This window comes from Pollachius pollachius (assembly GCF_949987615.1).
Source record: "Pollachius pollachius genome assembly, chromosome: 17".
Classification (NCBI taxonomy): domain Eukaryota; kingdom Metazoa; phylum Chordata; class Actinopteri; order Gadiformes; family Gadidae; genus Pollachius; species Pollachius pollachius.
In genome coordinates, this window is record NC_136950.1 from 9224250 (window position 1) to 9250190 (window position 25941).

Here is a 25941-nt window from a genome sequence, read left to right on the forward strand (position 1 = left end):
CAAGAACAGCTTGGTTAAAAGGCAGTTTGTCACTCACTCAATCACACTCTCAAACACACACACACACAGCTGGTGTTTGAACACACCCAGATTTCTTAATCCCAAAGCTTTGATTTAACATTAGTGCGACACAAAGAAAAACAGGACTGACAAGACCATAAGTCTGTGCCTGGGGCTCAAGTGTGGATGACACTGCACCCCCCCCCCCATGGTGGCTGTTATTTAGTACTTCTGTGGCGGCAGAGGCCTGATTCAGAAGACCGTCCTTCAATTTGGCAAAGAAGAAGGGGGGGACAAATAGCTTTGGGTGTTGGCCAGCATGTGCTTATAGTTCTGACACACACACACACACACACACACACACACACGAACACACACACACACACACACACACACACACACACACACACACACACACACACACACACACACACACACACACACACACACACACACACACACACACACACACCGTTTGTCAGATATGGCACCAGAGTCTGGAAGGACCTGAGGACGTGGACGGGTAGGAGGAGACCTTCCCCCCCCCCCAAACCCCCTCTTCCTATCATCTGGACGCTGCTTCTGGTGCCGCTGTCGCCGTGACGACCGGCACGTTGTAGTGGCGGTCGTCCTCGGTGACCAGGCTGATGGCGGGCCAGTCGTCACGGTGGTCGTCGGGGTAGTAGGTCAGGAACTCCTCGGTGCCGCTCATGTAGAGGCGGTACACCTGGATGGTGCAGCGCAGGGCGTATCCCAGCAGGAACATCTCCACCTGCAGGGGGACGGAGAGCTCCTTCAGTCGATCCACAGCTAAGCAGGTACCCCCTTCCTCGGGGGGGGGGGGTCCCTGGATCTCCCAACCCATGTAGCGTTTATTTCCGTTCCGAGTGCGTTACATGGTGTCTCCAAACACCGTAGAAGGCTCCCCCATCCATCTGACCAATAAAGCTGCAAGATTTCACTGGCTCATTTAGTTGGAAAATGCTTTTTTACAATCTTTTATATATATTGAAAAAAAAAGAAGTAATTCCACCACTGTGTCAGAATTGTATGAAATGTCATGAAGTCGCAGTAACATGCCTCTGCGAAGCTGTCTGGTCCACTAAACCTGGCACCAGCAACTGGAACAATGACAGGACACCAACCATTAGCCTAGTCATGACAACCAAAGGAACAATAGCAGAAGTACAGCCTTTCCCCTCAAGCAGGGTGACAAACAGGATAGGATTACTGTATGTTACCGGAGAACAAGAAAAAAATAGATTCAACTAGCTAACGTTAAGTTGGATAGATTTACCAGTTGAAATAAACATTTGCAATGTATACTCTATTGATGTTCATAGCCAACTAATGTATTCATAATATATCGTAAAATAATCGCAATGTTAACAAACGCTGTAATAAGCAATGTAATAAAAAAATCCTGATCACATTTTCAGACAGGTTTTTATACTATTTCTCCAAAAAGAGCAAGATGTCGATGAGGAAGACCGATCAGGTAACGTTGCTTGAGTTAGGGAGGGGTCAAGGTTCTACAATATTTAATGTTCTGGGTTGCATGATCAAATGTTTGATTTTGAATTATCTAGGATTACTAATAAATGTAATAAAGAAACCATTGAAATGGTAGAGAGCTCTTGATTCCAACCATTCTGTTTGGTTCTGTTTGTTTTGATTCTATTTAACTTAACACATAGCGAAACTAATTACCACTAGTACCTTTTGTTTGTTTTTCTATGGTTTGTGTATTCAGGGATTAGTATAAAACACTACTGGAAGAGATCAGCAACAGGATATTCAACGTACTGTCTCAGTGAGTCACTGAATTTGGCCAACTACAATGAAAGTAATCCCCTTGGTAAGCAATACTTCGTCCAATAGTCATCTGAAACCCCTTTACCCAAGTGAAAAATGTTGGTGCGCAGAAGTATCAGTCACCAAAGCCTGAATGTGCAACTCATCTAAAGCTGAACACGCAGCTCTGAGAATTGATTTTTGTGAATCAAGTGTTTCACTCAAGTACTTTTAGGTCATAGAGTAATCAAACAAAGTAAAAACCAACATTCCCTTTAGAAAGAGATTCAACAAATCCCAAGCCCTGCAATATGAAAGAAACTCCACATACTCTAGCCTACGTAACATAGCATTTGCTGTGGAAGATGAGAACCGTGGGAGTAAAGGTACTCCAGTGCTGTACCCGGCCCCAGCTCTACCAGGGAAGACATGAAAACAACAATTAACCGGACCACTATGTCCGACGCTCCCTGCAGCAGCAGCAGCAGCTCCGGACAAGTGTGTGCATGCGACGGCGCATGTGGAATGCCAGTGTATGCTTCATCTGGAATTATCCCGAAGAACCGGTTGCGAGTCGCACGCTCTTTACGCTCAACGGACCGACAACAGCAGCAGCAGATGTTCTGTCGCGTTAATCCCTTCCTTTCAAACTGCCAACTTCCTGCTAAAGAACATTAAGCATGACTGTTGTTTGAAAAGACAATAGAATGGCCTTGGGCCTGAACTGAACATAACGTCATCGGGACAAAAATATATAAAGACATGTAATGCAAAACTGCTTTCCATGTTATCCATCTACTGGGTCTTGAAGGCTTACAGTTAAGACCCAGCATATCGTGTTGAGTAAGAGATCCACCATGAGATGGTCAGGGTTGGTCACCCTACGATCACATGACTTGAGTTTCACAGTGCACTAGAAGTGAACCAAACATCAGAGAAGGTAAATAAAAGGTAGTTTGTGTCAGTAAGGAGCGGCTGGGGATGGGCAGAGCTGAAGACACACAACAACACACACAGGCAGCCCATAATAAGTATTCTAACCAGGACACCAGCAGGGTGGGTGTGCCAGTAACCAGCAACACATTTAGGAGGTTTCAAATACAGGTCCTGTTGACCTGCCTTCATATATTAGAGGACAGGCTGGCTTCTGGATTCCAGGGGCCCATGGTGACACATACCATTTAATCACATGATCAACATATATTTTAATGTATTATTATATACAATAAATGAAATATATATAAAGTGCCACTCGCTACAGTCCAGCAAGTACCCAGTGGTCTGTACCAGGCGGTAGGCTGATCACTCCATCTATCATACACCTGGGTGGACACTGTTGACTAATTAGCACTGTACTTGGGTGGGACCTAATGAGGCCCGACTCTAATTGGGTCCCGAGTGTCATGTGGTGCGTCACTGTGTTGCGGACCGTGTGATTGGCTCACCTGCTCCAGGCCTCCGCTGACGCCCACCTGCCTCAGGTGGTTGGTGAGGAAGGTGCGCGGGCAGGGGGAGGTGTCGCGGGCGAACAGCAGCCAGCAGAACACGGGGACGTCGTGGCCCTGCTCCATGCTGCGGTGCAGCGCGGTGGCGCAGCCCAGCATCAGCAGCTTGAGGGCCTCCATCAGGCCCAGCTCCTCCCGCCCGCCCTGGAACACGCCCTCGCACAGCCGCCGCCGCTCCTCTGCCGTGGGGCAGTCCGCCGCCGCCGCCCACTGGAGGGGGAGAGGTCAGTGGGGGGGGGGTCAGGAGGTGACCCATTGCGTCGTTGAGGGTTGGACACCATCTAGAGACGACGGTAAGTCCTCCGCTCCTCCGCTGCTCTGATCAGCTGGGTGATGTTCTCAAGTTGAGGCTGGAAATCGAACTGTCTTTACGCACTTGGACCCCTAAGAGACACAACCGACACAGTATCCAGGGTCTGATTCCTAGCGCACGTCTGCTAGAAGCAGGTTTAAAGTAGCTCCAGTACGGAGGGAAGGCCGTCATTGCCCACAGCGTAACCTGGTCACCTGGGAGGAAAGAGTCGGCTGAATGACTTATAGAAGCGCAAGATCTGAGACTAACTAGTGCTGGAGTTGAAACAGGAAAACATCTAACACTAACCCCCAGTGTTACAGTCAACCCAAAACAACAACTAAAACTAAACCCCAGTGTTACAGTCAACCCAGAACAACATCTAAAACTAACCCCCAGTGTTACAGTCAACCCAGAACAACATCTAAAACTAACCCCCAGTGTTAGTCAACTAAGAACAACATCTAAAACTAACCCCCAGCGTTAGTCAACCCAGAACAACATCTAAAACTAACCCCCAGCGTTAGTCAACCAAGAACATCTAAAACTAACCCCCAGCATTAGTCAACCCAGAACATCTTAAACTAACCCCCAGCATTAGTCAACCCAGAACAACATCTAAAACTAACCCCCAGTGTTAGTCAACTAAGAACAACATCTAAAACTAACCCCCAGCGTTAGTCAACCAAGAACATCTAAAACTAACCCCCAGCATTAGTCAACCAAGAACATCTAAAACTAACCCCCAGCATTAGTCAACCCAGAACAACATCTAAAACTAACCCCCAGCATTAGTCAACTAAGAACAGACTCTAAAACTAACCCCCAGCATTAGTCAACTAAGAACAGACTCTAAAACTAACCCCCAGCATTAGTCAACTAAGAACAGACTCTAAAACTAACCCCCAGCATTAGTCAACCAAGAACATCTAAAACTAACCCCCAGCATTAGTCAACCCAGAACATCTAAAACTAACCCCCAGCATTAGTCAACCCAGAACAACATCTAAAACTAACCCCCAGCATTAGTCAACCCAGAACAACATCTAAAACTAACCCCCAGCATTAGTCAACCCAGAACAACATCTAAAACTAACCCCCAGTGTTAGTCAACTAAGAACAACATCTAAAACTAACCCCCAGCGTTAGTCAACCAAGAACAACATCTAAAACTAACCCCCAGCGTTAGTCAACTAAGAACAGACTCTAAAACTAACCCCCAGCATTAGTCAACCCAGAACAACATCTAAAACTAACCCCCAGTGTTAGTCAACTAAGAACAACATCTAAAACTAACCCCCAGCGTTAGTCAACCCAGAACATCTAAAACTAACCCCCAGCGTTAGTCAACCCAGAACATCTAAAACTAACCCCCAGCATTAGTCAACTAAGAACAGACTCTAAAACTAACCCCCAGCATTAGTCAACCCAGAACAACATCTAAAACTAACCCCCAGCATTAGTCAACCCAGATCAACATCTAAAACTAACCCCCAGCATTAGTCAACTAAGAACAGACTCTAAAACTAACCCCCACCATTAGTCAACCCAGAACAACATCTAAAACTAACCCCCAGCATTAGTCAACTAAGAACACTCTAAAACTAACCCCCAGCATTAGTCAACCCAGAACAACATCTAAAACTAACCCCCAGTGTTACAGTCAACCCAGAACAACATCTAAAACTAACCCCCAGCATTAGTCAACTAAGAACAGACTCTAAAACTAACCCCCAGCATTAGTCAACTAAGAACACTCTAAAACTAACCCCCAGTTTTAGTCAACTAAGAACAACATCTAAAACTAACCCCCAGCGTTAGTCAACTAAGAACAACATCTAAAACTAACCCCCAGCGTTAGTCAACCAAGAACAACATCTAAAACTAACCCCCAGCGTTAGTCAACTAAGAACAACATCTAAAACTAACCCCCAGTGTTACAGTCAACCCAGAACAACATCTAAAACTAACCCCCAGTGTTAGTCAACCCAGAACAACATCTAATAGGGGTGTGACGATATTTCGTGCCATAAAATATCGTGATATTAAAACATGATGAAATGCGTTGTTGAGGCCAAAAAATGGTTTGCGATATAATTATTATTTTTTCCATACTTTATTTATGGACATAAGTATGCACTTAAAAATTGATAGACTAAGAAAAACTTTTTGTTTATTTCCATTCATGACAAGATGATTAGTCTATACCATGTTACTATAACACATCTTGTTTACAGTTTCATAAGAAATGGAAATATAGGGCAAATGGCATTGTTTTGCATATTTTGTATCTTTAAAATAAACAATATTTTTTCAGTCATACATTTTCTTCATTCAAGTTTTGTTCAAAATATCGTTATAATATCAAATCATGAACCCAATATCGTGTATCGTATCGAATTGTGAGCTGAGTGAATCGTCACACCCCTAACATTTAAAACTAACACCCAGTGATAGTCAACACAGGAAACATCTAAAACTAACCCGCAGCGTTACTCAACCCAGGAAATCATCTAAAACTATCCCCCAGTATTACAGTCAACCAAAAACAACAACATCTAAAACTAACCCCCAATGCTACGGTCAACCCAGAACAACAACATCTTACACAGAGACCAAAGGACAAACTCAGGACCCCTTCCTGTGAAACGTTGCTCAGGCGTTGAGGGTCTCTACAAGCCAACAGCGGCAAATCATTCTGGTTTTAATGACGACAGACTGGCTGGGCTGGTTTGAGGCAAAACACATGGGGCCGCTTGAGAGTCCTGGCCTGGGCCTAAAGGAGCTATAAAGGCCGGCCTGGGCCCCTCAGTTAAACCACTGTTGCTCACACCAAACAGCTCAGCATTAAAGTGTAAGTGAGCCCCCTGTTTCAGCTGGAACGCTAGGATGTTTTTTAAGTATTAGGATGGAGGGGGGCTTGTTATCCCCACGGTTACAAACCACGGCAACCTTTGATACTTTTTGCAGTACCGTTGAGTGTTATCTTGACGGAGGTGTATAAAATGAGCCGCACACCTCTGCGTTATGCTACAAGTGTCCTCGCCCCGACTGATGCCACGGTCCACCGATGCTCAGGTGACTCGAGGAGACTCGATAAGACAGTTAGCTGCGTTAGGTGCTGAGAGGAACGTTTGGCGTAGACGGCAAAAACATCTGAATTTACCCGTTTGCTCTAAAGAATGGTCTTATTTCAGTTACAGTGATCAAATGTATATTACTGTGTTGAAGTTCATGTAAGACCTAGTACCATGTTTAAAACAAAAAAAACAATTCTTTAGGGTTCTTTTAAGTGTAGCACCTTTGTGCTCCCCTCTGTGCTGGGGTCCCTCTGAAGACACTCTAGATCATACCCACTTAACATACATATTCAATGTTTGTTCAATATTTCTATTTCAATTTCAATCAACAATATCTTATTATTTTCAACATACATTTCATGTGCAATAAAATACAGCCTTGATGCACTTTAGCTCATGTTCTCCCATTATGTCTATTTCTCAGCATTTTTGATTGCCTTGCATTGTATTGTTGTATTGTGCATTGTATTGTGAAAGTAACTAGTCAGGATTATACAGTATTGTGAATGCAACTAGTAATTATTATACAGAAATGTGACTGTGAGTAACTAGCCAGGATTAAACAGTAATGTGACTGTAAGTACAGAGTCAGGATTAAACAGTATTGTGAATGTGAGTAACGAGTCAGGCTCCTGTGACTGTAGTATTAATAGCCTGACAGGAAGAGGCTCCATATTGAACCAATCAGAGGCCAGCGCTGTGTCAGGGCCCTAACGAAGCCAGGACCGGTGACCACAGCAGGAGAGGTTAAAGATCGCACTTTCACTTTGACCTGCTGGCCCAGCTCTCAAGTACAGTTAAACTAAACACTTCTTGAGTCAGTATATTTGAGTTGTCTGGGGCTGTTTTCTTTGTATGTTTTTAAATGAAAGCACTTCCTCCTTTTATACCTAATGTCCTAATTCTCTTGTGGGGAAATTACCTACTGGTTTGGAGTGGTTTCCTGTGTGGTGTTTGGGCTGTGTGTCTTTGCCGTTGGGCTTCCCATGCGAGAGCGAGCGATTGCTTGGGAGTCAAACCTGATTTATAGTCCAAGTGTGTGAGCTCCGCGAGCTGGCACTAACCATAAGTGACGCCATCGCGATCTTCACGCTTGTTATACAGCGATTTTTCGCCTACCTCTGAAAAGGGAAGCTCTGTACGGAGTGAGCGAAGCCGCGCGTCCAAACCGACGTTGGGGCTGCACGGCCACTATGGAGTCTGCCTGCTAACTAGCATCCTTTCCAGGTAATTTGAAAAATGGACAGAACTTTGGCTACATTCACCACTTTGACATGTGTAACCCCTCATAGGGTAGATAAAAGCCTTGTCTCACTGGTGGTGAGCTAGATAAGGCTCCCCTGTGGAAAAGGGCAATCATTGCAAAGGCTAATTTAGACCAAAGGTCACAGTTGCGATATACAAGAGGTGCAGTTCAGCTAATTATATTCAATGCCTTACTCGTCTGGCAAAATATCTGTGTTTTGAATGTAAATATCTCCATGCGAGGGCTTTCCCAGCAAATGTTCATGTTTTGTGATTATGATGTGATTAATCAGATAAAGTTGAATAGATCAACAGCCCTCATTATAACATAACTGTAGTGTGTCATACCGTATTCCTGAGGAGTTCAATGTATCCTTTAAGTCGTTGGGTCACGTCGCTTTGCCCGTCTCCTGACTGGTACTCCCCGGGAAACGACCACTGGCTGAGTAGTCCGTCAGGGTCCTCCAGCTCCCCAGGCAACTGTCCACACAGAGCATCACACCAGGGGCCAATGAACCAGGGGCCAATGAACCAGGGGCCACAGGGCCAGGGGCCAATGAACCAGGGGACACAGGGCCAGGGGCCAATGAACCAGGGGAAACAGGGCCAGGGGCCAATGAACCAGGGGACACAAGGCCAGGGGCCAATGAATCAAGGACAACCGGACCCAGGACCACTAGAACCAGAGGCCACTGGTAGCACCGCTGGACCCAGGACCACTAGAACCAGAGGACCACTAGAACCAGAGGCCACTGGTAGCAGGACCACTGGACCCAGGCCCACTGGTACCAGTGTCCGATGGAACCAGGTGACACTGGAACCAGAGAACACTGTCATGTGTTCTTCACCTCTGAAACAATATGCATCATCACCAACTCAACTAAGGATGGCGAAAATGTAAAATATTCTTGACCGACCACCGAGCCACATTAACCGGTTGAAACCGGTTAACCGATCAGATTAAAATGTGCTATTTGAAATAACAGCCATTTCGAGCCGCGCCAGCTGCCTGCTATTTCGTAACTCTGCTTATCTCTCTCCCGTTCTGCCTCCGACTCACACACACACACTCTGAGTGAGAGGCAATGGCTCTAACCGCGGCACGACCTGTGTTGAATTGAAACACGAGGCGTGCTTACTGCAAGTTGGCCGTGTGTAGAGAGCGGGCTCAAACGCCCACAATGGTCTGAGATGGCGTGGACCTGGTTGAGACCCTGCGCGGGATTCACCAGGGGCCAATCGGAAGAGGGCAGCGTTAGGAGCTCAGTTGACACCATTTTTCACTTCACACAAAAAGATCTTGGAATGAGATGGCTAACTGTAGTCTTATAGCGTTTAGTCTACTGTCCATGATAATTCACAGATCATATTCTCCGCCGCTCGCATGCGGGAATAATTAAGACTTGAGGAGAAATAAAACAGTGGGCTAGAGAGACCGACTTATTGGAAGTTGGTGTTCGTCCAACTTCCAATAAGTCACCTCATCTGATCTTCTTTTTGTGTGAAGTGAAACCAAAACACACTCCACAGTAGCCTGGCTCCGCCCGCCTAAGTACTTCCGCTCAATTTGTATTTCCCTTCAGTACTGGGTCTGCGGTATGTTAGTGGGTTTTCTCCGTCTAAATTTTCTGCGTCCAATCAGCGAACAGAGGGAGTGGCTGAGATCAATGACGTTAAAGTCAGCTCTCGCTGACGGACATCTTCACGCACGGTGATTGGCTTGTTTACAGCCTGCGCGCAACGTGATAGACCTCTGAAGAATAAGTCTCGCCTCCGAGGCTCTTGTTCCCATGTTTAAATGTCTGTGGAAAATAACATGCGCGTTTTGAATGATCGTACGTGAGAAACTCTGTAGGTGGCGAAGAAGTAAAAGCTGCTCAGGTTTTGAACTACACACTTTTTCCATCTAGATTCCACTTGGGTTTTGGATTGTTGTTGCCGTTAAAGTAGTTAACTATTATGAAGAAGCATTATGCTAAGGAAGATCTGCGCCGACTTAGGACGTCATGACTCTCCCAGTCAAGGTTGCATAGCAACGGCAATGTTTCATAGTTTGTCTTCACCGAAATGGCACCAGAGCCCGCCTACGGAGGAGGTGGCACCATCACTGCTCGTACATTCACGCGTGAGATGACAATCACGTTAGGTTTTGAATGGTTGCGAGCAACTCCCGCCTCCCTAACAAGTATGACGTATAAAGTCTGCGCAGACCAGAACTAGCTCCCGGTTAGCATTAATAATAGTTAACTACTTTAACGGCCTCAACAATCCAAAACCCAAGTGGAATCTAAATGGAAAAAGTGTGTAGTTCAAAACCTGAGCAGCTTTTACTTCTTCGCCACCTACAGAGTTCGTCACGTACGATCATTCAAAACGCCCATGTTATTTTCCATAGACATTTAAACATGGAACCAAGAGTTTCGGAGGCGGGACTTATTCTTCAGAGGTCTATTCCCGGCCAAACGTTAGCGATTGGTTATGGCAGATCCAGAGTGGCACTTGGCAGCTCCAATAGTTTTAAACAGACACCCGCCTTCAAGTGAGTTTACGTTTGTCAATTGAGTAGGTCCAGACTCTCTGTACAAATGAAATTAAGTACGAGAGTCTGGTAGGACCAGGCTAACTCCACAGTCCACACTGACCCCGATTTATTTTTTAACCGACAAGCGACAAGATTGATCGGTTAACGTTGATACGGTCAACCATCGGTCAAACGGTCATCGGTTAACATCCATTATCTCAACACGCTTTTTTCTACCCAGCAAAATACAAAAACAAAACAGTTAGCTCCAGTAACTCTGGTTGTGTCAGTCACTGTGCGGTTACCATGGTGAAGTGATCTTGCTGGAGCCAGGCGGGGGACTGGGTGGTCTGGGAGAGGACCTGGAAGAGGGTGGCCCTCAGGGCACAGTAGTTGTCCCCCCGCACACGGCGCACACCGCCAAACCACTCCATCATCTGCTGGTAGCCCTGCATCAAAGCCCCATCACAGGTCAGGATCACCAGCACTACGACACTACCCACCGGGATCACTATGACAACAGCATTGCAACACGCAGACACTCATATAGTGGGGAGCAACGCATTCTTTTGTACAAGGTCTTCAAATGAACAGTGACAACAACAACAGAACCGCGTTAAAGTTGAAATAAAGTTATAACCAAAGCAGTCTCTATAAAAGTCTATAAAACAGGATTTTATAGATCCAAATCGTATCTAGTCAACTAACCAGTTCAAAGCCACCTTTAGTCCAACGACTGGACTTTGGACTAACGGACCACAGTGTTGTCCTTAATATGTAATGGAAACACAACTGTGATTTAACTAGAGAAACCCTTTCCAAACTTAAAAGACCTTCAAGAGTCAACTGTCGTTAGCTCTTACAAATGTTAGGCTAGTGCATCTAAATGAAGCTAGCTCAAACAAGTCTTTACTGCAACTTAGTCTAACTAGCCATCACTGTGGCTAGGACTAACTAGCATTTACTTAAGATGGTCTAACCCGCATTTAACTTAGCGAGGCCGAGCAAGCATTTGCAGAGACTAGCTCTTATAAGTTTTACTTACTTCACTCTAGCCTTTAGCGTGGCTAGCTCAAACTAACGCCTGGCATCCCTAGCATTAATGAATCAGGAAACTTACTGACCTTCCTTATAAGGGCGCTCTTAGCAGTGTTTCCTCTCCACTCCCGCTGGCTGTAGGACAGCAGGTCCACCATCGGGGCCAGACTGCAGCTCTCCTCCACCTTCAGAGCTGAGACAAGACATGGGAGTTAGTCCATGGTAGTATAGGTAGTATCACCTAGCATTACATAACTGGGCATAGCATACAGTGGCATAGCTTTGAATATCAGCTTATAATAGTACAGACTAGCATTGCAGAAATAACAAACAAGAATAGATTACAGTAGCAGAGTTTGTAGTGGCATTGCATAGACTAGCATAGCATACAGTAGCATAACATACAGCATCATAGCATATATTAGTATAGCATACAGAAGCTTAGCATAGTAAGTGTAGCATAGAGTAATGCCAGTGCTAGACGTAGTCATAAAGTTAGATCTACAAATATGTTATATGTTGTGACATAAATTCTGCCAAGGGTTACTAACGTGTGACTTCCGAAGAGGATGGCGATGAGTACATATCCTCCTTTGCTGTATAAATGTCTTCGTCACTAGGAGGAAAAACAGGACAAGGTCTTCCTCAATCATAAAACAGAGACTCACATCTACAAGCCCTGATGAACACAGGTAGTTGAATGAAAGTCACACAACCCTCAAAACATGCAGCTTCGCAGGAAAAGTTTGAAAGACCTTAAATGCAGCTATATACGTATTTTACACTTCTATCCATGTATGTGTTAAGAGTGTTCTACCCATTCCTTATGTGTATTAAACATATCATGCCTTCCTGTTCTGCCAGACACTGAATACTCATGGGAAGAGCGGTGTTCTAACCTGTCTAACAAGCTCATCGCTTCACTAAAGTAGAAAAACATCAAGCTTACCTTTCTCCCTGGTCCACCATTGGCACCCCCTTCCTCCACTCCTCCTCCTCCTCCTTCTCCTCCTCGTTTTCATCATCCATTTCTTCTTCCTCATCCCCCCCAGCAGCAGTAGGGGTCTCCTTCCCCTCTCCTCCGACACTTGTCTCCATCGGCTCAATGGAAGCGCCCCTCACCCGGCCGGCGGCCCCCTCCTCCTCCTGGCCGCCTCCTTTCCAAACTGCTTCCTGTTGTACATCGCCCACTTCCTGCTGATCCTGGTTCACCCTCAGGGGGAGGGGGTCGCACAAGAGCCAGCTCCCCAAAGAACTGGTGACCAGGGTCCTGGGTCCATCCTCCAGCGGCTTCTCCAGGGTCTCGTTGGGGTCCCTGAGCTCCGACGGGGGGGCCCTGAGCTCCGTCGGGGGGGCCCTGAGCTCCGTCGGGGGGGCCCTGAGCTCCGTCGGGGGGGCCCTGAGCTCCGTCGGGGGGTCCCTGAGCTCCAACGGGGGGTCCCTGAGCTCCGACGGGGGGGTTCTCAGCTCCGTCGGGGGGGTCCTCAACCCCGTCGGGGGGTCCGAGTGGAGCTCTTCCTCCATAGGAGTTGGTTCCCTGTCAAAGACACCAGGCAGCCAGCCCAACATCAACGGTTTACATTTGTTTTGCTGATTTTTATTTGCTTCTTAGTCTTGAAATCAACTGTGTTTAGCAACACCGTTTGGAAAAGCACTCACTCACAACACTAACCTGTTATTTCTAAATCCGATATCTACTCTCTGTCCGATTGACTTGTTTGGAACTTACTTTTTTTGGAGCTACTCAAATTATGATCGTATACTTTACTTGCTAGTTCTTACCCTCACATATAAGTGACTTCCTGCTAAAAAAAATATAAAACCTATAAAAAACTGCTAAATGTTTATGTAAGATTTTTTTGGAGCACAGTTGGAAAACTCCCTAGCTCTGCAAGTTGTAAACATAAAGGACAGGTAATGGGACTTACACTGTGGTGGCTTAGTGCCCACTGGTGGTCACAGGGGAACTAGCAACAGACATGACAAACACTCTGTACACAAGCATTGCTCTGGGAGTATGAGTGTGAAGCAGCTCACCTCTGCCTGCTGTCCACAGGGCAGTCGGTCTCTGGACCCAGGACGTCACTGGGCCCAGTAGAGTGGGGACTCAGGGGACTGTCATGAACAGTATTGCTGAGCCCTTGAACAGTGCAGCTGGGCCCTTCACCACAGACCTGGAGGTCCGGGGAATGGATCTGCTCCACAACTCTGCCGACGGGCACCTCCCCACCGACCTGGGGCTCCAGGGAACAGACCTGGAGGTCTGGGGAGGAGCTGCCCTCCTCCAAATCCCCCTCTGGTATCACAGGCCTGGAGGTGAGAAGGAAGAAGAAACAACAGAATATTAATTTACCTGTCCATCATGCCAGCACACCTGGTGACAGACAGGAAGAGAGAGAGAGAGAGAGAGAAGATACAAACTTACCAAAGACAAAACAAATAATTAAAATAAGTAGCAAAGAGAGTGATCTATATGTCGGGACTGGTGGGTTAACCTGGGCTCTGCTTCCTGTCACATGACTCACCGGGTGGTTGGAGTTTGGGGAGAGAACGGAGGCGGCTGGGAGAGCAAGCGTGTGTTTGAGATCTTCTGGGGGGAGAAGCCCCCCAGAGTAGGAAGCAGGGACTTTGGCGATTCTTCCTTCCGGAGACCTTCCGGCGAGTTCCGCCGCTCTCCTTCACAGTGTGCGTCGGTGACTTCCTGTGACGCGCTGAGCGGGGGACATCTCTCCTCCGCCACCGCTGCTGTTGTTTGCTTCTCTGGCGTTGCCACGACGACTGTTGCCGTCACCGCCACATCTGGGGCTTCAGCGGCGGGCAGCGGCTGGAGCTGGGGGTCCGGGGGTCCACCGGCGCTGCTCTGATGTCGGGGGGGAGGAGCCACAGCTTCCGTACACACGCTCTCCTTCTGGACCACGCCGTTCTCCTGCCGCATGCTGGGAGTGTTTTCTCCCTGTCTCACCTGCGCCGTCACTGACGTCTTCTCCTCCGCTTTGATCTGCTCCTCCTTCATCTCCCCCTCTCTGATCTCATCCATGCTGGCTTTCCTGCAGAGCCCACACACACACACACACGCACACACCTTCAGTCTTAGAGCATCAAGAGATGTAGCTTACCTCTGAACATGAGATCGGACACTGTATATATTAAAGGTTCAATATAGACCCAACATGGAATTGTTGTACATTTAAAACCATACCAAAATGTGATGTCATGTGAATACATTTTCAATTTACATATGTATTTCAGCATTTTATTCCCAGGTAAACACACAGGTAAACAATCCTATGTTAAACTCATATTTATACATTTACCTCCCATCAGATGTCGGGCTGTCCGGGAAAGCACCTTCTATCCCCGTTTCGGGGGGCGCGGCGGTCTTTCCAGCCAACAATCCGCTCTTCTCCTCCAGGGATGCGCAGGGAGCCTCGGCATGACAACAACAGCTCCCCATCGTATTAAAAAGCCCCGAGGTGTGGGAGTCCACCGGATCTACAGCCCGAGTCCGGTGACCCCGAGGATCATCTGGACGGTTCTCCAACTTAACTACAGCCCGAACTGAAGAAGTGCATTCCTCTGAATACCCCTGGATCATGACAATATAAAGTTGATAACTACCAAGTAGGATACAAAGTTCACCATTTTGTGCCTTCTACGTCGACCACGGGTTCATGTCAAGTCTAATGTTTGTTATTCCCTGGTAGAACCAGAAATGAAACGCCATGCATGATTGAGGTTTTGCATGCACCTGTATCTCAAGTATGTTAATGCTATAACTTTACAGCTAATAATTAGAACCACCACATGACGAGTTGATCATTCATTCGGGCACGGCATCACATTATTCTACTTTAAATTGAGGTCAGATATCAGGCGAATGACTTAAAAGATGTGCTCACAAACCTGATGTACAGGTGTCACTGCAGTACGTGTCCGGGGAGTCCAGTGCAAGGCGATTTCTGTTTCACTTTCCTTTTCTCGTGTACAACAGGATTAGCCTGCTAGCTACAGCTAGTGGTTCCCCTGTATTATTAACTATGTTATTAAACTGCTTATTTTCCGCGTCGGGTACCCGTTATCATTTAATGCATCAAGCTCAGACGGCTCTAAGTTATAAATATGAAGTGCGTTGTGTATAATACGAGATATTACCAAAGCTAAACCATTGCAGGTCGAGTGTGAAATCGGATCCGCATTTTGTAAAAGCGACGTCACATTCGTTTACGCCCAGCGCGATGCTGCATTTAGGGGAACTCGTAAATATCCAATTCTCACCAATGAGGCGTTCAAGGAACCACGTTAACACCTTCCTCCATTATTGGTCCATGCTAATTTGAATTTAACTCGAGTCGAAATAGGGTATTATTATCAATAAAAGTTTGATTATGTTTTATTTTTGTTACAGTATTACGTTGTAGTAATAGAACTAGCAGTGAGATTTGTGTCAATACACAAAACCTTGAGAGCAAAAGTATTCCCAGCAGGTATTATTACCACCGAATCATTTGTTTTAATCTGCTTTTCCGTGATTGGTAATTTGGTATTGATTCAGATTGAATCAGACTAAAAACTTTTAATTAACAAATGTATCTTTGCTGTACTATAATAACTTTCATCCAGTCTGTGTTTTATTTTCATTCATTCTCTGCTAGTCTTCAGAAAGTAGATACAACTAGAGTCTACTAAACGGCTTCATATGTTCACTATGTGACCCCGTAACTTTATAAATCAGGATTCAATAGACATGAAGTGAACAGTAAAAAACACACACATCAGAAGTATTGTAAAAAATTATAATGTAAACAAAACATCATCATCAGTGTTTATTTTCACGCTGTGCTCCTCAACGACTGCAGGTGCACAATTAGTTCCCGTGGTAACCCCAGCTCATCCACAAGGTCCTCGCACGCCCGCAGGAGCTCGAGAAGGCTCTCTCTGGAGTCAAAACTCCTGGAGGAGGAGAACGAGGAAATGGAGGAGGAGGAAACCTTCAAACAAGGTTCTTGCTCCATCTTTTCTTCTCCTCCTTTCTGGCAGCAGTCTGTCTTATTGCATCCTCCTCCTCCGCTACCATCTCCTCCTTTTTGTCCACATCCTCCTCCTTCACCACCTTCCCCTCCACATCCCCCTCCCCCACAACATCCGCCTCCTTCTCCTCCTCCACCTAATCCTCCAGCCGACCCTTCGTCCTTTCCTCCTGGTCCCCGGCAGCCTTCCTCCTCCCCGGGGTGGACCCCCAGGTCTTCCAGGCTATCGGAGACGGTGCTGGCGGTCACGGGGGGCCTCTCCAGCGCTTGCCTCATCTCCTTCATCAGTCTCTCCTCATGCTGGACCACTCGCTGGAGCAAGCCACTCACCGACACCGGGGTGGAGTTGAGGGGCGCGGGCCTCTGCTGGCACCAACACTGGATAGCACTGAGGGGGTGGAAAACACAGAAAGAGATGAGCTTCATCACACACACACACACACACACGCACACACACACAATGGATGAGAGAGAGAGAGAGAGAGAGAGAGAGAGAGAGAGAGAGAGAGAGAGAGAGAGAGAGAAAGGGAAGAGCCGACCAGCTGTGAGTCATACACAGAACAATAAACCACGAGAACGACGTCAATAGCCGGCAAAACAAAGAGACAAAAGGGACTCGTGTGAGGTGGAATCAATGGAAACATCGTAGTAAAGAGGACCCTGCATAACTGTGTGTCAAAGGCGACATTCAACTGGGTTTTTATTACTGTTTTTAAATACAGTTACCTCACGATCCCTTTGAGACGGCCGAGGGCCACCGTCTTCACGGCTCCTTCTCGGTACCCCAGATTGAAGCCGACCTGAAGAAACTGTGCTTTCGCCGTGTCGATGCCCTCCACGTAACCATCCTGTGGACACGGAACATGGTCCAACACTTTACAGGACAGTGTCAGCAGAACACAATATAAGATGGCTCGGTATGCAACGCGCATCAAAACACATAAGTCAAGGCTTCAAAGCGGTTATTGTATACATGATCATAATAATGTTATACAGGCCTTCATAAATACTTATCGGTATAACTACCTTGACTCGTTTCTCCATGTTGTGCTTCCACTCTTTGTTTTGTAAACTGATGTCATCCGCGTCTTCGTCGAAGACATCATCCCCGCTGACCGAAACGGATTTAACCCACGACATGTTTGAATTTCACTTTCATTTAACTTCCCTGGTCACTGTACTCGTACCAGTCGACCAGAGTGACTTGACCTGACTGTCATGTGTGCATTTGGATGTTGGGATGAGAGGCACACATTCAGCCTACGTCATTACATTGCGCTGCCATTTCTTCTACGGCGGTTAAAACGTGAAATGCGTTCTAGTGCCACCTATTGTTACAGAGTAGAATAAACCCACTTCTCCTCCATCACCAGCAGAGGGCGTCACATCCACATGGGATGTAAACATAAGCAAAGACGAAACGCGATGGCTGGACGTTTGAGATGGACTCCATCTCTGATTGGTTTTAGGTGTCAATCTAAAGGATTGAATTCTTTACTCCTCTTTTTGGTGGTAGTCATTATTTTTGACTATTCAGCCTTCAGAATTAAATCGTAGGCAATAATCGTTTTTGTTATTTTATCCCACTGCATATAAAGTAGAGCTATAATAAAATTAATTTGAAAAAACATTATCATTAGTATGTTCATTCATCCTTTCAAATAAAAAAATTAAAAAATAATATTATGAAATATTATTTAAAAACATTTGTTGGTAAGTAGGTTGAGTCCATTAGGTCCTCACCCGTCTCATTCCTCACTCATCAATGCGCCGCCGCACTTTATTCTCACTGTGGGTCGAACCACAACTGAGTGTGGCTTGTTCCCACAGTTCTCAAGCATCATGTCGTGTTCAAAACAAAACTCAGGAGACGGCTGATGGCGGACACATGCGTCTGAAGAAGGCGGAACGCATTTTAACGGAAACCGGACAACAGCAGTCGAGCGGATACCGAGGGCCTCACTCACGTCCGCCACACCCCCGTCTCCCCACTCTCCAAGACCACTTCCACCTTCACCTCCACCATCTCCCGGCCAATCACCAGACACATCTCCATCCAATTTCCACCGCACAATGTGTTCATTTTGGCCCTAATGGCATGTCATTTTGCTGGATCCTTTGGTCAAGAATTAATCCTGGAATCAAAACAGATTTTCCGGGGAGCAATCTTCCATCAAGTATTGATTTTTTTACATTCACGGAGGCTGTACTCCCTAATTTAACCTGACAGCCACCAGCACAATGGAGCCCAAGCACCTTCGCCTGCTCCTCCTCTGCGTTCTCTTTCTCTCCCTTTCTCCCCCTTCCTTACCCCCTTACTCTCTCACTTACGACCTCTTAGCTCCTCTCCCCTCACACAGAAACAGAAAAACAGAGGAGAGAAGGGAGATATAGAGAGAGAGAGAGAGAGAGAGAGAGAGAGAGAGAGAGAGAGAGAGATGGAGAGAACAGAGAGGGTGGACGAGAGGTAGAGAGACAAAGCGAGAGAGACAGAGATAGGAAGGAAGGCGTGAGGTGAAGGACTTGCGGAGGTAGAAACCAGAGAGCATTGCTTACACAAAACCCGGCCCTGACGCCGCTGTCCCCCTCTCTCTCTCTCCGCTCTAATTATGTTTTCAAGTGTGGGTGCGACTGGGCAGGTGAGGCGCGAGAGAGCGGCCATCAGCTATCATTATGGGCCTGTTGACATCTCCCGCCGCCACCATTGGAGTGATTCTTCCATCTGTGATTTCCCGCCGGCCATTCCCCCCCCCCTCCAAGCACCCAGAGACCCCCCCTCCCCCCCAGAGAGAGAGGGCAGGGCGTCCGCACGGCCGCTTTTAAGAAGATAAAGATATGTTAGGGTGGACAAGGTCACTTCCTTGCCTCTCTCATTACGTCTCTCCTTCTACTTCACCTCCTCTTCCCTTCCTTCTCCTCCTTCTCCGCTTCTCCCTCATCTCCCTCCCGGTCCTCCTCTTCTCTCTTATCTTCCATCAAGCTCTCCTCTCTCCTCCTTTCTCCTCTCTCCTCTTCCTCCTCTCTTCCCTTCCATCAGCCCATCTACAATTAGCGCCTCCTAGCCTCCTTCTCCTCCGGTCCAGCAGGCGGAGGTCAGCGTGAGGAGAGGGACGTCATGAGCGTCTCCTCAGAACATCAGGGGGAGGGAGGGAGAGGGGAAGTGTAAAAAGTTACAGTGACCCAAGAAGCCGCCCTTTCTTCAAGTGAAGCCTTCAGTCTCTACAGCGCTAATGGCTTCTATGGGGCTAGCCGGTCAGTAAGGTCAAAGGTCAGCAGGTGTTTGAAGCTGTAGGGCACTTTGTGGTGGTATTGTTATATCCAGTATTATCAAGTATTAGCAATCTTCTTGAGCATGCTTCTCTACTCATGTTTATATACCATATATTTTATACTATCCGGGATATTTGCTAAAGACCTCGGTATGGGCCTTCTACTAGAGTCAGATTACTATGTATAGAAAGTCTGTTCTTATATAGACGTTCACCATCATCTGTATGTGAACTTTAAAGCATTGGTCTGCCCAGCCACCTTGAGCGGAATATCTCAGCGATGAAGCAACTTGACGTGGAAGGAGCCTGTAGCGCTGTCGTAATACCGCATCAGGAAGCAGACAAAGAGCTCGGATCCCAAAACAGAACGCCAACAACACATAAAAAGCCTGCAATTAAGACCAGAGACACGTTACACACTCAGACAGATTTAGCGGAAAGTTAAACGGCCCCCAAAGTGCCGTTTGTGTCTGGCAGACATCTTCATAAAGACTCGCGTTATTAACCTTCCAGCTGTAAATACTCCCCACGCATCGTCCACAACAACAACAAGAGAGAGAGAGAGAGAGAGAGAGAGAGAGAGAGAGACAGAGAGAGAGAGAGAGGGAGCGATGTATGCATGGATGCCTTCCCCCAGCAGGTAATCACAGGCCGAGGGGCGTCCGTGCGGAGATGAGGAGCAGGAGATGCCTCGACGGCTCTTCAACCTTGAGGAGGACGGTGGAGGAGAGAGCATGAGGGAGGGAAAGGGAGAGAGGGCGAGGATGGACGAAGCGACAGTTCATTTACCCAGAACATCGGAGAGAGAAGAGAAGCGATGGCTCACGCCTGATGGAAAACAAAGGCAGCAATTTTAAAGCATATGCATCCAACACACACACCCAACACACACACACACACACACACACACACACAAACACACACCGCCCCCCTCCCACCACTGTCCGCACTCACATTGAAACATAATCCATTTGTAGCGCAGCAGACATGTCATAATATTTCTATCCTCTTTTCTCTTCCGCGACAATTGTAAGTGTTTGTCGCTTGAACGGTCGCTTCTCCTTCCCAGGAAGACAGTGGACTGTTATGGACGACCACTAAAGGCTCCTAATCCCCCAGACAGACAGACAGACAGACATACAGACAAACACAGGCAGCTGAGGATATGTAATCTTAACTCTGCAGGATAAAATAATAGGGATCAATATGCAGCTCCGCCGGTATTGATTCAGACCAAGCTGATGAATGGATGTTCAACAAGACGACTAAATGATGGGACTGATTTACACGGAGCGGAACATGTTATGGTATTAATTCACGTGAGGGTCTGTATCGGCCTACTAGGCCTGTAAGCACATTAAGGGGTTTCAAAATAACAGTTATCAATGCATTGTAAGTTTGACATTATCTAAGTAAAATATAACCTCAAAGCTGGCTAAAATAATCAGATTCTGATGTGAATGTGATACAGGCTAGGCCTACTACAGTAGAATGAATAACCATAGAACAGGTCAACTAGGCCTGTGAGTTGGTGTTCCAGTCAGTTTTAACTGGAGAGAAGCAAAACTCTGCTGGTTCTGTCACTGTAGCCATAAAAGAAAGTAAACTTTTATCATCAGTGATAGAGAAAATATTTGAGATGTGGGTCAGCAGCTACATCTGCACAATTACTGAGTTAATGGAAAAAAACAAAAACAATGGAATAACAAATAGTCCACAACATTTCCCCATCAAACAAGCATCAAGCACTCAACATCTCGCGGGTTGAAATGAAAATAAAGAGAGCGCTGAAAGGAAGACCAAAAAGCGACTCCAACATCAGTTTTCAGCCTCATATTAATAATTTATGTTGTCTATGCTTTTTATTAGTATTATTTATTTATTTACCACTGTCTTTTCGGCAGCTCGTCGGGTTTTTCAAAGGCATCACGGACACGGGAACCGTTTCAAACTTTAGAGCTGAGTTTCAAAAGGAATTCTCCCTCTCTTCTTCTACTTGTCTCGTTATTGTTGTTTGGTAAGACAAAGCCATGCAACTTTGATGAGAGTAGCCCTGACACAGATAGCGATGTTTGATTGACCCTGAAGAGGGCGGGAGTCGCTCCTCGAAAGGCAGGCTGCCAATCACGTGGGCGACACCACGCGCCATATGTTTAATTGGCAATTAACATTCCGTTTAACGTTTCAATTATTATTAGGGTTCCGTATAGTTAGCCACATGGAGACACGCAGTGTTATAGCATATTCCGTAGATATGGAAGGCCTAGGCCTATTATTAGTTGAATAATTACAAATACATTAAAGTGAGTAATCCTCTCTCCTCTCTCTCTCTCCCTCTCTCTCGCTCTATCTAGTCATTCATTCCCGGTATTTTTCATTGAACAATTCAAAACAGAACAGACGTTTCATGTCAAACAATCGTTTATTACTAATTGTATGAATTTGACAGAATTGCGGAACATTATTTTTTATTCTTTAGAAATACACAAAGTGCTGCTTAACTGACCAAACCGATATTGCTGTATATATTCAGTTCAGCTCTCAGCTTATAAAATAAAACCAGCCCCTGCAGACCCCTCAGCTTTGGTTTAATTGGTTCCTATGAATAAATAATGAAAAACATATTAAAAATATAGGAACAACATATAAATAACAGTTTCCATTCCATAGTGATCTTTTTTTTCCCCTTCTGGTCAGAATTTGGGCTCTACTCGTCTATCAGATGAAGATCTACTGAGCAGGACATGGAATAAACAAATAATAAGATAAATAAATCATAAATACTTTGCTGAATTCAATAAAAGACCCTGTCTTCGTGTCCATATTCCCTTAACACACACAATGGATGAGGTCCTCTACTGTAACACCGACATAAGGAGCAGGGAGAATACTGAGGTAAACCTGAAATGGATTAAACATACTTTGAATTTCCCAAACCCCTTGCGTTTCCTCCTCTCCCGTATCTACCGGATGGTCAATCCCAGGTGCGTGTGCCTGTGAACACAACTCGACGTTGGTCTTTGGTATTGGCAAGCCAAGGTGCATCCAGACAGACAACATCTCCTGTGAGTTTGGTTCTAGCTCCTGCTGCTGTGTTGGGCTTAAGACCCAAACTAGGGTCCCAACAGGGAGCAGAAGGCCAGTCATTCAAGTAGACCCTGCTCCTTGGTGAATGATGTGTTTTTGGATGGAAATGGTTGGATACTGATCAGAAGTAGGAGGGACTTTCCTATGAGCAGTGGAAATGAACCCATTGTGGTCGCTGTGGAGTCTAAAAGTTGCATGTTCTTTCGAGTTAACTGTGAAAGACTTAGATCACCGTGGTTATGGTCTCCTGTGACCAACGTTGGCCAGGTTAGCTGCTATGCTAGAAGCTACATCTGGAGCCTTCTGCATTCAAAAAATAGGATTGTGTAAACGTTTTGAATAATGCTCCAGATCTGTCGGAATGCTGTTTTGAATCTAAAACATTTACATCCAATTAGCATGAAAAGGTTTCGGTGTTGAAACTGGAATAAATGTGTTTTTGAAACACATTTTTTGTTGTTTGTGTGTGTGTGTGTGTGTGTGTGTGTGTGTGTGTGTGTGTGTGTGTGTGTGCATGTGTATGTGTGTGTGTGTGTGTGTGTGTGTGTGTGTGTGTGTGTGTGTGTGTGTGTGTGTGTGTGTGTGTGTGTGAGTTTGGAGCCAGGAGCGTAGTGTGGACTGGTTTAACCAAAGTGACATGTGGGGACGGAGCGAGGGGACGTGTGACGGTGAAAACACGGCGGTGGATCTCCACTGCAGCGGAGCGGAGCCGACATCTGCCACTTATTCTCAGCTTTCTGCAAGATGTGCACTTTCAGAACGGGGTGCTAGGAGAACATGCACATGAATAAATAACACATCAAATAATAATAACAATAATACAACTAAAAGAAGAACAAAATCTGGGACGACAACTTTAAATGACCCTTCTTAAGACAGACATGTAAAATAACTGTAATGTGATGTTTCCACCAATTATTCACTGCAACATCCTTTGGACTTTTAAAGCTTAAAAGAAACAACAATAAAAAAATAAACTAAATGATTCAGTTTTCTTCCTCTCAAAAATAAATAAAAAGGTTTAAAATAAAAAGGAGAGCATAAAAAGGTTAGATACTGATTGGAGTTAATTAAAGCTTGGTCGTTTTGGACTTACTAAGCAGATTTCAAACACACACAGTTATAGGAGATCATTATAATAATTACAATTATAATATCAAAACCAATGTATTGATATCACCGTGATGTTTGGCCCACCCGACGTGAGGCCCTGCTAAAGCGCTTGGTCCAGGAGGAGGAGCTGGCTGTAGGGAGAGCTCTGTCACATAGGAATGGTCTTTTAAACCTTGCTTTGACTCAAAACGTTTTGAGAAAGGATGGTTCGAACTACATCACAACAACACTCAAATCAATAAATCCATAAATAACAGATAATCAAATAATGGAATACATGAATGTCTAAATCATTCCCAGTCCTCGAGCTGAAGTGATGAGATCTTTGGCTATCAGGCTTTGGTAACAGAATGACAGAAAGACCCTCTCCCCCTCCAGCTATTTAAAATGATTCATAAATCACCTGTGAAGTCTTACAAACGTAACACTCAGATCATCTGCAGTTTGGAGGCGGTCAAATATGCATTATTGTTAAACAGAAAAGATACTTGATTCTTTTTTCTTCCAAAAACAGCTTTTTCTTTTAAAAGTGTGGTTGCAATCTGAAGACAGCATTTATTTTTCTCATTATTTACACAAAAACAAATGAAGGACAAAGGAAAAGCCGGACGAGGCGTTAAAATGTCGACCGCACACATAGAGCTTTGATTTGCCAGTACAAATGTAGAAATTTAGAGCACATTTACATTACAAAATTATTTTTGTACTCGGATGCAACAGACTTTGGTAAATAGTGTTTTGATTTGGTATGACTTCCTTACAAACCGACGGCTGGAACCGACGGTCCGGACGTTAGCGGGCTCCGAGGCATCAGAACCGTAGACTCTTAGACACAGCACAGTTTGTACACAACCCTCAAATATTCATCTCTCTTTTTATACTGGCCTTCATTTTTCTTTATTTTTTTTTGGTTTTGCCGAGGTCATTTAACACAAGTGTGGGAATCACATTGACAACACATAGTTTGGTTAGAGAACTCCGTCCATCCGGTCCACTTCACACAAGCAGGGGGGGGGGGGGGGCGGTCCGCTGGGCACCCCGCCCTCCTCGATGCGCTACAGACCTTGGCTCTAGACCCTGGTCTGAGACCCGGGCCTTCCCACCGAGGGGGTCTACTTTGGGAGTTCTTCCATAGAGTCAGTGAGCGGGTCCATGGACGCGGCCGGGCCCGGCTCCGGTTGTTTCAAGCGCTTGATGGTGTTCTTCAAGGCCTGCCTCTTGTTGCAGAACCAGACACGCACCACCTCGCGGTCGTAGTTGAGTTTCTCGGCTATCTCGGTCATCTCCTGGCCGGAGGGGTGTGTGTTCTTCTCAAAGTGGCTGTTGAGGATCTCCAAGGCCTGCGGCGTGAACGAGGTCCTGCGCTTGCGTTTTTTGGACGGCTCACTGCCGATAAACTCGGTGAGGTTCTGCATGCCGGAGCGGTGGCGGGCTTCTGCCTCAGCCATCCAACGCTCCAGAACTGGCTTTATCTTCTGGGCGCTTTTAGGGGTGATGTCCAACTTCTCAAACCTGGCAGGGTACAAAAGGCCAGGGTTCAGACTTTTAGCTACAGTGTTCTCCTGGGCTTCCTGTGGTAGGAAAAAGTGGCTTCTCAGGATGGTGTGTCTGGGGAGAATCAAGAAAGAAGAATCTTACTGAGGTTCCTTCCCACAGCAGGGGAAATGCTGCCTGATACCGGGACAGAGGCCAGGACCTTGTGCTGGTCCGGACAACACCTGACTTTAGCACAGGCTAACTGTTAGCATGAACAGCATGACTAGCATGTGGAGTTAAAGAACGTAAATTAGCCTCTGTCCCAGCAAGGCAGTAGTGCAGAAAAAATACTTTACCATTTACTGTTTTGTGAAAATACAATACAATAAAAAACAACAAGCAATACTTAACATCTGTCTAACATTTGAACATGTGGCACTTTAAACAGAAATATCTTAGCATCAAACCAGTATAAGTTAAGTTTCTAATTTCCT

General features: G+C 46.0%; 3 protein-coding genes across 4 annotated transcripts in view; all 3 read right to left on the reverse strand.

Annotated features, from left to right (window-relative positions):
• Positions 1-341: 341 nt before the first annotated feature.
• Positions 342-15679, reverse strand: LOC307088759 (uncharacterized protein). Of its 2 annotated transcripts, none has more exons than XM_079754745.1 (11): positions 15379-15679; positions 14790-15033; positions 14001-14522; positions 13513-13785; positions 12425-13012; positions 12027-12091; positions 11562-11668; positions 10743-10886; positions 8265-8396; positions 3240-3509; positions 342-772 (listed from the first exon to the last, which is right to left on the reverse strand). In XM_079754745.1, the coding sequence occupies exons 2-11, from the start codon at positions 14927-14929 to the stop codon at positions 566-568; spliced, it is 2448 nt and encodes an 815-aa protein (XP_079610871.1). In that variant the 5' UTR covers positions 14930-15033; positions 15379-15679; the 3' UTR covers positions 342-565. The 2 variants fall into 2 exon arrangements, with proteins under 2 accessions (XP_079610871.1, XP_079610870.1); XM_079754744.1 differs by having other exon boundaries at positions 14790-15061.
• Positions 15680-16304: 625 nt separating this feature from the next.
• On the reverse strand, positions 16305-17729 carry otulina (OTU deubiquitinase with linear linkage specificity a; the record flags this gene model as incomplete). The annotated part of the gene is made up of 3 exons (XM_079754613.1): positions 17529-17729; positions 17229-17350; positions 16305-16890 (listed from the first exon to the last, which is right to left on the reverse strand). Exons 1-3 carry the CDS (start codon positions 17640-17642, stop codon positions 16305-16307), a joined length of 822 nt encoding a protein of 273 aa, XP_079610739.1. The 5' UTR covers positions 17643-17729.
• Positions 17730-25083: 7354 nt separating this feature from the next.
• pou6f2 (POU class 6 homeobox 2) overlaps positions 25084-25941 on the reverse strand; it is a gene marked incomplete at both ends in the record, with an annotated part of 67872 nt that continues 67014 nt past the window's right edge. Inside the window, one exon of the mRNA XM_079754743.1 lies at positions 25084-25579. Coding sequence (XP_079610869.1) covers positions 25084-25579 — 496 coding nt within the window. The remainder of the gene's footprint in view (positions 25580-25941) is intronic.

Excerpts from the sequence above, each read along its gene's own strand:
- LOC307088759 (XM_079754745.1), bottom strand. The coding sequence starts at position 14,929 with ATGGGGAGCTGTTGTTGTCATGCCGAGGCTCCCTGCGCATCCCTGGAG. Across the intron at positions 14,523-14,789 it reads AGCCCGACATCTGATGGGAG|GAAAGCCAGCATGGATGAGA; the intron begins GTAAATGTATAA and ends TGGGCTCTGCAG. Across the intron at positions 8,397-10,742 it reads AGCAAGATCACTTCACCATG|TTGCCTGGGGAGCTGGAGGA; the intron begins GTAACCGCACAG and ends CTGTGTGGACAG.